General features: G+C 59.2%; 5 protein-coding genes across 5 annotated transcripts; 3 read left to right on the top strand and 2 right to left on the bottom strand.

Moving 5' to 3' along the window:
• Window positions 1-407: 407 nt before the first annotated feature.
• On the top strand, window positions 408-4,683 carry MYCTH_2122970 (uncharacterized protein; the record flags this gene model as incomplete). Its single annotated transcript, XM_003659294.1, has 4 exons — window positions 408-552; window positions 666-1,807; window positions 1,832-2,333; window positions 2,408-4,683. 4 exons carry the CDS (start codon window positions 408-410, stop codon window positions 4,681-4,683), a joined length of 4,065 nt encoding a protein of 1,354 aa, XP_003659342.1.
• A 286-nt stretch (window positions 4,684-4,969) lies between these two features.
• Window positions 4,970-7,013, bottom strand: MYCTH_2296237 (uncharacterized protein). The gene is made up of 2 exons (XM_003659293.1): window positions 6,083-7,013; window positions 4,970-5,970 (listed from the first exon to the last, which is right to left on the bottom strand). Exons 1-2 carry the CDS (start codon window positions 6,672-6,674, stop codon window positions 5,045-5,047), a joined length of 1,518 nt encoding a protein of 505 aa, XP_003659341.1. The 5' UTR covers window positions 6,675-7,013; the 3' UTR covers window positions 4,970-5,044.
• A 592-nt stretch (window positions 7,014-7,605) lies between these two features.
• On the top strand, window positions 7,606-8,736 carry MYCTH_2296236 (uncharacterized protein). The gene is made up of 3 exons (XM_003659292.1): window positions 7,606-8,114; window positions 8,181-8,304; window positions 8,358-8,736. Exons 1-3 carry the CDS (start codon window positions 7,719-7,721, stop codon window positions 8,411-8,413), a joined length of 576 nt encoding a protein of 191 aa, XP_003659340.1. The 5' UTR covers window positions 7,606-7,718; the 3' UTR covers window positions 8,414-8,736.
• Window positions 8,737-9,872, top strand: MYCTH_2296234 (uncharacterized protein). Its single transcript, XM_003659291.1, has 2 exons — window positions 8,737-9,097; window positions 9,154-9,872. Exons 1-2 carry the CDS (start codon window positions 9,059-9,061, stop codon window positions 9,712-9,714), a joined length of 600 nt encoding a protein of 199 aa, XP_003659339.1. The 5' UTR covers window positions 8,737-9,058; the 3' UTR covers window positions 9,715-9,872.
• Window positions 9,873-10,834: 962 nt separating this feature from the next.
• Window positions 10,835-12,505, bottom strand: MYCTH_2136940 (uncharacterized protein). The gene is made up of 2 exons (XM_003659290.1): window positions 12,188-12,505; window positions 10,835-12,117 (listed from the first exon to the last, which is right to left on the bottom strand). The coding sequence occupies exons 1-2, from the start codon at window positions 12,242-12,244 to the stop codon at window positions 11,119-11,121; spliced, it is 1,056 nt and encodes a 351-aa protein (XP_003659338.1). The 5' UTR covers window positions 12,245-12,505; the 3' UTR covers window positions 10,835-11,118.
• Between the last annotated feature and the right edge of the window lie 185 nt (window positions 12,506-12,690).

Below are 12,690 nucleotides of genomic sequence, written 5' to 3'. Positions count from 1 at the left end.
CCACATTCATACTATAAATTCATCTCGAGCTATCCTCTTCTCCTCTCAAACTCTCTCTTTTCTTCCTTTGTCGAATCCAAGTCAATCGAAAGTCAGCGCAGTCTTCCCACAGCAACATTGCCAGCCCAAGAGGCATCGATGCTCAAGAAGGATTCTTTCTTATGCTTTCTTGTTTTTACTCGACTTTCAATCGGTACGTTTTTGTTGTCTGCCCATTTCTTTTTCATCGCAAAGCCGTCGACTTTTGCTCGTTCCAATCGCTCAGTCGCTTGGTCGATCAGTCGTCGGCCGGGAGGATTCGAAGTCCAAGAAGAAGAAGATGACGAAGAAGAAGAAACAAAAAAGAGCACACACAAGCATTCTACCTCGAGCTGAGCTAACAAGGCGATACTCGTCCCGCAGACACCATGGATTCGACTCTCGCTCCCGCCGCCTACGCCGGCACCCTTCTGCTTGCCCTCCGCCTCCTGGTCGAGGCGAACTTTTTCGAGATGATGAGCGACCTCTTTGAGGTTTATCCTTCCTGGGGCGTCGTCCTCAGCATCTCGTTTCGTAAGTCGCGACCTCGGATCGTCCCGTAAATCGATCGCCGTCGATACCCTACGCGATGCGAAAAAAAAAGTCCCCAGAGAAGGAGGATGGCTAACTTTGTTATCTGCGTACAGTCTTCACCTCGGCCAAGCTGTTGGCTTCCTCGTTCGCCTTCGCTCGGGTTTGTCTCCCCGTGGTGGCCGCCGGGACCAGTCGGTTCCTGGCGTGCCTCTCTGCAGCGGCCACTCGCCGGGCCAATCTGGTCCGCGAGGCGGTCGTCAGCGCTTCCCGGGGGTTCGTCATCACCCTCGGGTCCACCACTGCCGCTGGCATCCTCTCCTGGGTGCTCTGCCGTCTCCTCCTCCCTCCCCTGCTCTCGGTCGCCCGTCCGTTCGCCCGTGCCATCCTGGGGCAGTACGCTGCCTGGGAGAGCCGGGTGCTCGCTCGGCTCGGAGACTTCGCGGACCTTGTCTGCGTCGACATGGGGCGTCGGGTCGAGCGGCGCCGCGTCCTCCGCACGCGGGAGCTGCAGTGGAGCGCGCAGAGGAGCAGGCTCGACCAGCTGAACGACCTGGTCGCCCTGATTGCCCGGAACGCCGCCGATGCCTGGAGCGAGTCTCGCGAATGGCTCGAAGGCAGGTACGAGCATCTGAGGCCGTCCGAGTTCGCCGGTCGGGTCGCCATCACGGCCCCCGAGCAGGGCCCGCTGCCGCCTCTCGGTCTGTGGTTCCGCCTGCGTCACCGGATCGACCTGGACGTCTACTGGGCCGACCAAACCATCGCGCGGCTCGATGCCGCCATGGAGAGGAACCAGGTCGCCATCGCCGACCTGGAGCGCCAAGTTGCCGTCCGCTCCCAGGAGATCCGGGCCATCAACGACCAGGTCCGCGACTGCCGGCAGCGTGCGCGCGCTGTGTTGGTCTCGACAAGCTTTGTCAGGCCGACGCAGATCGCAAACTTCTGCCGGCAGTTGCCCTTGTTCCGCCGACCGGAGGCCCGGGCCCAAGAGGCCGAACCCTCCGCCGCCGCCGCCGCAGCCCTCCCCTCGCGCGCCGAAGCCGACTCCCCCGGCCCGGCTGCCATTCTCCCCTCGCCCCCGTCTCCGCCACCGCCGCCGCAGACCCCGCGCTTTCACCGCGCTCTCCTTCCGCCGCCCCCTCCCTCGCCGACCCCCGAGGAGATTGCCGCCGCCGCCGCCGCCGCCACGCCCGTCCCGAAGAAGAGCCGCAAGAGGGCTCTTCTCGACCAGGCGCGGAAGCAACTGGAGCAGTCCGCTGTCTAGGGGACACGGCTGCTCCAGGAGCACACCCGCCTGCTGGCCGAGCAGCGTGCCGAGTCCGAGCGCCAGGAGCGCGAGGACGCCCAGCGGCGCGCCGCCCGCGCCGAGGTCCATCAACACCTCGCCGCGCGCGCCAGAGCCGCCCGCCAGCGGTACCGCGAGAGGCACGGCACCCCCCGTGGTGAGGCCACCAACAAGACCAACCAGGTCTTGCGCGCGACCGGCGCCGCCGTCGCGACCCAGAAGGCTGTCGTCGAGTCTGCAGTTGCAGAGGAGACACCGCTGGACGGGTTGGTGTTGAGCGTGGAGCCCAACACCACCACAACCACCATCACAGCCGACCCCGAGCCTTCCTTGGAGGGGGAGGGAGACGCTGGTGCAGCCATCGCCGCTGCCAACGTCGCCACCCAGGAATCGGAGCCTTCTTTGAAGGGGACGAAGACCGTGGCTGACGTTTTCCCCGCGGACCGGCCGGATGATGAACCCAAGCCTTCTTCGAGGGGGATGGGGATGAAGGCCGTCCGTTTTGCGCTCCCCGAGGATCCCGAGCCTCTTCTTGAGGGGAGGGGGAGGGTCGAAGCAAGGGAGGTGGCCTAGAACCGGAGACGGCGGAGCCCATTGGGCACGCCCAACCGGTGACCGTCACCTCCGGGTCGATCGCCGAGGAGCTCCCTGAGGTGGAGCAGGGTGTAGCCGAGGCCGAAGCTGACCCCATCGCTGAGGAACCCGAGTCTCCTCTGGAGAGGAAGGTGAAGGCCGATGATGAACCGATCGCGACTGAAGAGCCGGAGCCCAAGATCTCCTCCTCCCCTTCCACTGAAGAGGAAGAGGAGGACGACGAGGCGATGGTCGACGTCGCCTTTATTAACGTGCCGACGAAGTCGGAAGCCGAACCCTCGCACGAGGAGGACGAGGCGACGATGGAGGTCGAGCCGTTGCTCGCCCTGCCGATCCCGGGTCCGGAGACGGAGCTAGGAGAGGTGATGGAGCTTGAGCCCACGACACTCGCTGCCGAGGAACCGAAGACGGCCGTGCACATAGTGCCGGCTCAGGAATCGGAGAAGGCCGAGGTCTTTACAGATCTTGCCGACACGCCAATGCCCGAGGCCTCGTTCCAAGAGGAGAAGGAGGAGCGAGAGGAGGGGAAGAAGGATGAGGCTATGACGGTTGAGCAGCACCAACCTGCCGCACAGGCGGAACCCTTCGACGACCAGATGCACATCGACCTCCCCCAGCCGTGGGAGCAGCAGATGGTCACCTACCAGATGGCCGAGCAGGCGAGACTCGACGCCATCGACGAGCAGTACCGCCGTGCCGATGCCGAGGCCCACGCTGCCTGGCAGGCGGAACTCGAGGCCGCCGAAGCCCAGCGACTCGCCGACGAGCAAGCCGAGAGGGAGCTGGCCCTGGCACTCCAAGCCGCCATCGAAGAGCACGACAGGCAGCAGGCCGAGGCGGCAGAGCGGGCCCGACAGGAGCAGCAGGCCATGATGGAGCAGGTCGCACTCGACCAGGCCCGTCAGCAGCAGCAAGAAACCGAGAACGCCGCGTGGATGCAGGAGCTGGCCCGCATTGCCCAGATGGCCGAGGCCACCCTCCAGAAGTCGACCCAGCTTGCCGAGAGGCGGCAAAGGGAGCAGGAGCAGCAGGAAGAGGAGCAAGCCCTCCTGATCGCCCAGGCTGCTGCAACCCCGGCCGAGCCCACAGTTGCGGCGGAGGAGACCGTGGTGGCTACTGGTGCCGGCGTCAATTCCGGTCCCGAAGCCCAAACCGGACAACCCAACCAAGAGATCACCAACTCGACTGAGGAGCACACGGACATGAACGAACAGGAGCTCAGCTTCCTCGTGTACGAGGGATCCGGGTTCGACGACTCCCTGTTTGGCGACTTCTCAGCTCTTGAAGAAGAGGTCAACACAGCGACCCAAGGCGCCGAAGCGACGGGCACCACGGCCGCGACCACCACCACCACCACCACCACCACCACGACAACCAACACGGCTCCCTCTTTCGTCCTTACCCTGCCGCCAACCACCCCTGGCCCCGCAGATGCCAATCACACGCCCGTCTCAACAACCAACCAGGCAGATCCAACTCCGACCCCTGAGCCGGCGGATCAACTGACGATCCCGGACCTCGCCCCGCCCGTGTCCGAGTTCAACTTCAGGATGGACACCCGGGAGGCCAAAGCCAAAGCCAAAGCCAAAGCCTCCGACTCCAAGCCCGCACCCGCGGAGGATGCCGAAACACAGCAGCAGCAACAGCAGCAGCCGGCCGGTGCATCAGCCAACCCGGGCGCGCGCAAGATCCTCCCCGCCAAAGGACGTCTCGCAAAGCTGCGATCTGCAGGGTACCCGCGGGCGGAGCTGGCCGATCAGCAGCAGCAGCAGCAGTCAAGTGCCAACGACGACGCGAGCATCGAGAAGGAGCTCGCCGCGTTCGAGCAGGGCTGGGCGGAGGAGGAGAGGCAGGACCCGGAGTGGGCACGGGCCGAGGCAGAGCACCTGGCGCGGCAGGAAGAGGAGGGCAAGAGGGCCAAGGCGGAGGCGCGGGCGCGGGCGCGGGCACAGGCTGCGCTGGAGCTGCGGCAGCAGGAGGAGCAGCGACGGGAGCACGCCGCGCGGTTCGCCAGCGCCGCCGCCTCGTCCTTTGGCCAGGAGACCATCTTCCGACCGCCCGAGCCCGGCGAGGAGGCCCGCTTCGATCCGCGCGCACAGAAGGCCAGGACCGAGGCCGAGACTGCCATCGCGATGCGCACCGCCGACGAGGAGGCGCGGAGGCGCGCGGCGTCGCACAAGGTCGACCCCGACGCCGAGCCCGAGCCAGAGGACGTGGTCGACTGGGGAGACGAGGAGATCAGCGAGGAGGAGTAGAGACCATCCGAAGCCAAGGCCAGGAGAAAAAGGGCCGTGGAGGAGACAATACAGCAGCACGGGGTCCGTGTAGCCAAGCAGAGAGGCAAGCAGCTTTCTCACGACCAACTCACTCCCAAGCTTCGGAGCCCGAACTTGTCCCTACCGCCCGGTCATGACCTCACATCGCGACGACGACCAACGGTCAGCATGGGGAAAAAAAGCAGAGACATCCAGGAGACACAAGACACGCAAGCATTTCATCATTGTCATCATCACATCAACTCTTTCTGGGATAGGGTAGCGGTGGGCGGGCCAGAAAGAGGACCGTAGTCTTTTTTTGTCACTTCTGCACCTTGTTGTCTCGTCTACGGTATGCTATCTATCGGCTCTTTAGCCTCGTCCAGCCACTTGTCCCCCTGCCAGTGTTGGCACGATTCTCGGGAGCGGCCCCGTCGCTTGACCCAACAGTCCGCACCGTCATAACGCTAGCAGCGTCGAGATCTCCACGTCGCGGAGCAGATCTGCCAGCGCCGTGACCTCGCACAAACACCCCGTCGTCGAAACCATCGTCGAGCTCGTCGCCCTCAATCTTCTCCCATTCCAGCATCGGAGCCTCGCTCGACAAGCGCTGCTTCAGTCGATCGGCCAGCTTTAACGGCGGTACAATCTTAAAGCTCCGGACGAATTCCGTCCCCTCGGGTCCCCCAAGATAGCTATGCAGCGTTGCGTGCGACCAGCGACCAATCGTTGACCGTGGGTTGGCGATCTCACCGCGGCCGTCGTCTCTGGGGCTTCCGGCGGGCGGGGTGAGCGGAGAACGGAATGTCGGCTGCACAGATCGACGGTGAAGCTGGTCACCAATCAGGAGACGCCAGAGATTCTGGCCGATATTGCACACATCCTCATACGAGTCCTTGTCGCCAATTGACACGCCCTGCGAGCAGCACGCCCAGGCGATGTCGTACGCCAGCAGAGCCGCGCCCTCCAGGAACAGCTTATATGCAGAGGGGTCTTCCTTGGCCAGCGTGGGAAGCGGCTTCTCAATGAACAGCGGCCGAGGCCGTGGGACATGCTCCTTCTCGGCGCCGTCACCGACTACCGATGGAATCTGCGCCGTTAGCGACCCGGGAAAAGGGACTTCTCCATGCTTGTAAGACGACGCAAGCGAGAAGACGGTTGGCCGAGGATAGTCGGCATGGGGCGGCGTAATCTCTGCCGGCAACCGAAGACCCAGATAACGAGCAGCCAGCACCAAAATATGAGCAATGTGCGCAAAGGATGTCGAAATCATCTCGGGTGACAGACCTGCCGGCATTGTCAACCGAACAGAGAAACCAAAGCAAGCAAGGGACACACATAATCTCCTTCCGCAGCGACGCTTACACAGCAGGTTGAGAAAAGAGAAGAAAAAACTTACTGTTCATGGCATGGAGGTCGAATATCTCGACACCGCCAATCTCGTACCGCTTGACGCTGCCCTTTTTGATCTGACGAAGTCCATACAACCGAGCGGATCCTTCACACAGAAATGCCCTGATATCGGCCATGTCGTCGGCAACACGATTCCACTTGTACTTCAGTCTTTGGGTGGACCGCTCCACCTCCTCCAGCTGTCTGTTCCGCCTTGCCGCGATACCAGCCGAGACCGATGCTAGATCCGACTTCCGCCTGGAAATTGCGTCTTTCTTCGCCGCAATCTCCTTCCGCGCAGCCTCCATCTCCCTCTTCAACCGGTCGGCCTGGGCAATGATCTGGTTCGTTCGGTCGCGGGCGGCCGCCTCCTCAGCTCTCAGCCGATCGATGCGGGCACTCGATGTCGGCTTCTGGGCTGTCGACGATCCTTCCTGGCCCAACAAGACGGCCTCAACCTGGCGCTCGGCCTCTTCGCTGTCGATCAGCGCCTGAGCATACTCGACGCGGCTCTCGTAGAGGACATTCCTGGCATCGACCACACAAAGAAACGGCAGCTTCTTCGCATCGTGCGGGCGGTGACAAATGCTGCAACTCATGATGGCTTTCAACAGGATATACTCTGTTCGGTATCCGGCGAAACGGGAAGGTTATTCTCTCTGTGACTGCGGACCCTGAACCTTCCAGGATTGAGGTTTCGATGTTATGAGGGGAAAGAATGTAGGCAGGCAGCGGGCAAGAACGAGCTTATATTTCCGAGTGGCGGCCGTGCATTTCAGGGAACAGCGGGCGCACTCCAGGTCTTGTTTTGGGCGAAACCTATCTTTCAAACGCTTCTGAGCAAAGGGACGAAGCGAAAAAAAGGCTCCGCATCAACCAGAAAATCGTGAAAGCTGGAAACTTGAAGCACTCGGTTGACTCCGAGGTCTCGAGTCACCTGCTTGGGAAAGTATCAACTTGTCAAAGGGAAGGCGAGGATCCACGAGACCATCTTATCGCTCTCGCGCGTCATCTTTATCGTGCTGCAACCTAGACCCCCACTACCGCTTGGTATCAGCAAGCGACCAATCAACCCGCCCCATGGATCCGGCATTCGGTCGATCATCCGCGCCAACAATCCGCGCTTCTCATTCGCAGCGCGCCTCTGTCAAACCGTTTGACAACTCACCCCCTCCCCCCCCAAAGAGCTCCAGAACTCGGAGCTGCAGAATCACAGGTACACCAATCAGCCAACTCAACGGTTGCGGAATTGGGTTTGGGCATCAACCACTCGGGTTCCTTTTCTTCAGGCTTGGAAGCAGCCTTGAAGCGGGGTCGAGAGGTTGCGAATTGCAAGAGAACTTATTCCAAGCAAGACCGTGACCCGCTCGCGAATGGTTCCTCGCCCACAAGAAGAATGCCGTCGAGCTGCGCCTAACGGGTTCATAATAAACCCCTTTCATCGACATTCACCTTGTTGAAGCTCTCTGAAACTCTTCTCAATTGCTGCCTCGGACTCGAGAAAGGCCTTATTCTGCTGTGCAAGAAGATTGACTCCTCTTTCCAAGATTAGAGGAACTGAAACACGCTTTCTTCGGCAACTCTTTCCGCAAGTAAATTCTCGAAAGGCTGAAGTTCAAGGAAGGACCTCAACGAGACTTCTCATGGCCAGTTCGTCGTCATCCTGCTCCCAATCTTCATCTGTCGCGCAAGACCACGAATCGCCGGTGAAGACAGCCGAGTCGCCCATTATTCCTGTCTCAGAAGCGGAGACGATCGGAAACAGTTCTCCAAAATCTGTGATTCCTAACACCATGGCGGATGCCGATGCTGCGGCTCCAAAGCCTTCAGGCAGCCGCTCTCAACTGAAGACGCCAGAGCCTCGCCTCTCCAAAGAGCGCATGAACGGCCATAAAGACGGCGCAGAAAGATCGCCCAGCACGCCCGGGTACCTGGCTCCGTTTGACTGGGAAGAGTTCGAGGCTCGGTATGAAGAGGCGCTCGCTGATGCTGATCGTCAGGAGCGCGAGCTTCTACAAGAGTTTGAGGATCTTGTCAAGGTCGGTCGACCCTAACTCCTCTCATTGCTGCAAGCGATTGATGGGCCATTGCTAAGAGCCTCACAGTTCTTCAATGTCTGGGCCTCTGCTGCTTCGGTCCATGACACCGAACGCGGAGTAAAACGGCTTCAGACCAGGGAACGGTATGTTAAGATTGCCGAGCAGAGCCTGTCGCAAAAGAAGAAGCACCGTAAGTCTACACTCCTTTCCCATGATGAAAACCTTTTGACTAAAGGCTACCAGTCTCGGAAGTTGTCCGCGCCTTTCAAAGTGCCCTGGCCCTCCTGAGCCAGACTTAGGCCCCCGATCACAGAATCATTTTGTGGTCCGGTCGAGCCACTGTTCCTCCCAGCGCGGGACACTCTCATAGACAGCACTCATCATCACCTTCTTCCGTTATTGCAGTCGATGCTGGCGGCAATCTGCAAAGATAATCATCGCGCTGGGCTACCGTTTTCCAAAAAACGAAACGGAACTTTCATCACATCCACACCAGTCAGCGCAACTTCCTCGGTCGGCCCCAAAGCAACGGCCAACCTGCTCTTGGTCGAGTTTGCTTCTGAGAGAGCGCTTCTGTCATTCTGACAACCGAAGCGACACAAAACGAATTGAAACAAAAAGAAGAAAAAAAAAAGATAAATAAACCGAAAAGAGAAAAAAGTATTAGACACAAAACCCATGTCAGCAACCTCCAAATATACACCTCCTCCAGGATTCTGAATCCTAGCGTGGTACGTGGGTCCTGCGCCAAAAAAGCTACTAGCGGCAAGTACCGCGCTAGGATTCAGAATCCTGGAGGAGGTGTACATTCCCAGCACCGAGGCTTCTCCGCCTGGTAACGCAGAGCACGTGACCAAGCTCTTTGAATCCCTGTCATGGTCAACATCCATCTTCGGCCATTCTCATAACGCGATCTTCGGCGTGGTTACGTCCTTCGCGCCAAAATGGCGGGTGCGCCACTCAGAGTGCCCCAGATTAGCCAGGTAAGAATCCCGCTGAGTTCTCGATATGCAAGCACCGAACTGACTATGCATCGTAGGCTGAAATGGCCGCCTTCCACAGCGCGCATTTCTCCAAGTTCTCGAGGGATCATTTCGAAGCCCACTTCCTCCGGCCTGAACATCAGCCTGCCAGCACAGCCACTTACGATGGGGCAGATGGTGATGGCGAAGAATACTACGAAGAGGAGGAGGACGATGGGCTCGGCTACTATCCCGACGGCGTCAAACGAACCCTTACCGATGAGCAAATCGCCATCTTTAGACACTCCGAGATTGAGGCTCTGCGCCGCGCACGAGAGTCTTCCCCTTCCAAAAGGCCCAAGAACACGGAATCCAGCGAAGATGCAACGCAAGATATGTCAGAAGAAGGCGAGATCTCGTCGGCAACGCCACCCCCCACCGCGAAGAGATCCAAGAAGCAGCGGAAGCGCGGCAAATCAAAGAACAAGGCCAACAGCGGGGGAGAGCCAATCGATTTGCGCAAGCGAACTTGGGACGTGGTAGATAAAGGCCTGCCCACGCTCGACTACGGCGAAGATAATCTGGAGCCAGTCGAAACCGGCACATTTCAGCGACGTCGCATCTCGTACGAGGACTGAGGGGAGGGTTACACATTTCACATCACAAACCCACAAACCTTGAAACCTCATCTTCACGATTAACCGAATCATCCCTCGTCTTGTCCGCGGCAGCCCAACGGTACATGTCTCCTTAGGGAACCAAAGCGTAAGTGTTTGTCCTTGTCCCTTGCATTCCCTCCATGGCACACCTTCTCCATGATGAGATCAATCGTATCGTCATCCTTAGCCGGAACTCTGGCCGAGACTGGGCGCGGCTCCTCTTTTCATGGAGGTTCACGTGCTCACGCCTCGACGCTGGAACATGTCGAGTTAATCTTCTCTCTGACACACACACTCATATACGCCATACTCCTTCACTCCTGCCGGCATCTGTCGCGAAACAATTGGCTGATTTTGCTATCCCTAGCCTATTCCCTAGAACATCAAGGAATGTCCTGCCCGAATATGAACGATGAAGGCAGGAACGCGTCATAAAATGCCGGTGCTTCGGATCTACAATGAGAGAACCTTGCATGTCTGTCGTCGGGTGGGTTAGGGAAAGGAAATCGGAAATAGCTATTCTGAGTTGAGATTCCTGCGTCATAGCGAGGCGCCGGACGGATGGGTGAGCCGGACGTGGCTCGGGAGAGAGGGGATAATACCCATAATCTGGGGTCCCTCCGTCATGCATATATATGCTGTCATGGGACAGACGTGGTGATTCCGGGACATGAGACATGAATTTGCGTGGTTTTTTTTTTTTTTTTTTTTTGGTGGGGGGGGGGGGGTTTGGGATTGGAGTTCATCATGGCTGGGTTGGCAAGGAGGGGGGGGGACACTGGTTATGCTGTGGCATTTACCTTTTTGAGGGTTATGACTTTTGAGGGTTTCATTTTCGGGATGGAATAGGGGTTTATATTGTTAAGGCATTGTTCTGAGATGGACACAATAACACATGGGTTCTGGGACACACGTAACAACACTTGACTCATTCTTGCTGTTGCTGTGCCGTGACTTAGATCGAACGCTGTATATACAGTACATATTGTCTGCTGCGTTTTCCGTAGTACATTAGTTATTTGCAGCAACAAGTCGTGGATAAGATTTGGCGCACTCGGACCGGTGCAGTCTGACAAGCAGAGCAGGGGATAACAAGAAACTGGAAAGGTTGACCGTGGGCCATGTTGATTGAATGTCTTGAACCAAGTGCGGCCAGCAGGAGCATCTCTATGACGAAAAGGTACACGCAGCCCCCAAACCCCCCAAAACCAAAAATCTACATTGCCGCTCGACGCCAGGCTGAAAAAAGAAGAACGCAGGAGCCGACAGCTCTCACACTAGCACCTCCGATCAATCACTCATCCAGCCAATCAATCATCGAATAGAATAAGCTCATGCCCACGCATGCATGCATGCCCTCCGCCCCATTTAGAGTAGGGGAGTCTAGAACTTGTAGACCTGGTCCGGGCTGTATCCCAGCTCCTTCAGGATGCCCTTGAGCTCGCCCTGGTCCTTGGGACTCTTCTTGTTGCCCGAGATGGACTCCATCATGCCGGGGGGCCCGCAGACAAAGATCTTGATGTTCTCGTTCTTGGGCTCGGGGAGGACCGTCTTGAGCAGGTCCTTGGTGATGTAGCCCTTGCCGCCGGTCCAGTGCTTGGGGGGGTTGTCGAGCACGTAGAAGGCGCGGAAGCGGCGGGGGTTGTGGTTCTCGAGGGCGGCCAGCTCGTTCTTGAGCAGGATGTCGTCCTCGCTGATGTTGCCGAAGACGAGCGTCACCTTGGTCTGGTCGTCCGGGTTGTTGAAGATGGCGCGGCAGAGCTGCCACATGGGCGTGATGCCGGTGCCGCCGGCGATCAGCGCAATGTGCTCGTGCTTGTTGGGCTCCCAGGGGTACTTGGGGATGGGGCCCTTGACGTCGAGGTGCTGACCGGGCACCATGTCGTGCAGGTGGGTGCTCATGGGCCCGTTGGGGTACTTCTTGACGAGCAGGTCGATGTAGCCCTTGGCGTCCTCGTCGCTGATCGGGGTGTAGGGGCGGATCACGGGCTTGTCGCCGTCGACCGGCTTGAACTTGGTCAGGATGGCGCTGGCGATGTGCACGCCCGAGACCATGTCGTCCTCGGGCAGGCGGAAGCGGAACCGCTTCGAGTTGTGGTTGACAACCTCGACCTCCTCGAGCTTCAGGCTGATCCAGCCCTGGTCGCCGCCCGTGAGCGCCTTCTTGACCTCGCCCGACGAGAGCTTCTCGGATGCCGCGCTCGCGGCGTCCTTGACCTTCGCCTCAGCCTTCTTGGCGGCCGGGGTGCCCGAGCCACCGAGAAAGTAGTAACCGGCGACGCCGGCAAGGGCAGCGGCGGCCGCGCCGTAGACGAGTGTGTTGTTGCCCTTCTTGGGGTCGGCCGAGGAAGGCTCGGTAGCATAGCGACGGACCTGGAATTGCTGGAGGAGAAACCCGAGTGTCAGCGGCAATCGAGAGGAAAACGCATTGCTCTACGCCCGGAGAGCTCACCCGTTTGAGGGGCGCGGCGGCCCGGAATGCAGATCGGCTGGCGACAAACAGACTCATGATGTCGACAATTGGATCGCGCCTCGGGGCGTGGTGGTGTGTCTAATGAGGTGGTTTCGTGTCAATTGGGGCAGCCCTGGGGCCAGGCGGCTAAGAACCGGATTAACTATTCAGTGGCGTGTGACTGTGTGACAGTGCGATGGTGCGATGGTGCGATGGGTAAACAACCGGGTGCGGCGGGACGCACGGCAGAAGCTTTTTTGGGTGCGTCTCCGGATTATTGCACGCACGCAAAGCTCCCCTGGTTTACGTCATTCCCCGCCAGTCAAAGCCAGAGCGGGTGCTTGTCCCTCAGGGCAGCCGCTCCCTCGCTTGGGTGGGCTTCAAGTGGGCTTCAAGTGGGCTGCTGAGGCTGAACTTGGTGGGGTCTGTCTGTCTGGCAACGCATCCCAAGCAAGTCCCTCCTTCCTTCCCCCCCCTCTCGTCTCTTAATCTTGCAATTGGTA

This window comes from Thermothelomyces thermophilus, chromosome 1, assembly GCF_000226095.1.
Source record: "Thermothelomyces thermophilus ATCC 42464 chromosome 1, complete sequence".
NCBI classification, from domain to species: domain Eukaryota; kingdom Fungi; phylum Ascomycota; class Sordariomycetes; order Sordariales; family Chaetomiaceae; genus Thermothelomyces; species Thermothelomyces thermophilus.
The sequence above is the reverse complement of the archived record's forward strand: the minus strand, read 5'-3'. Positions and strand labels throughout refer to the sequence as shown.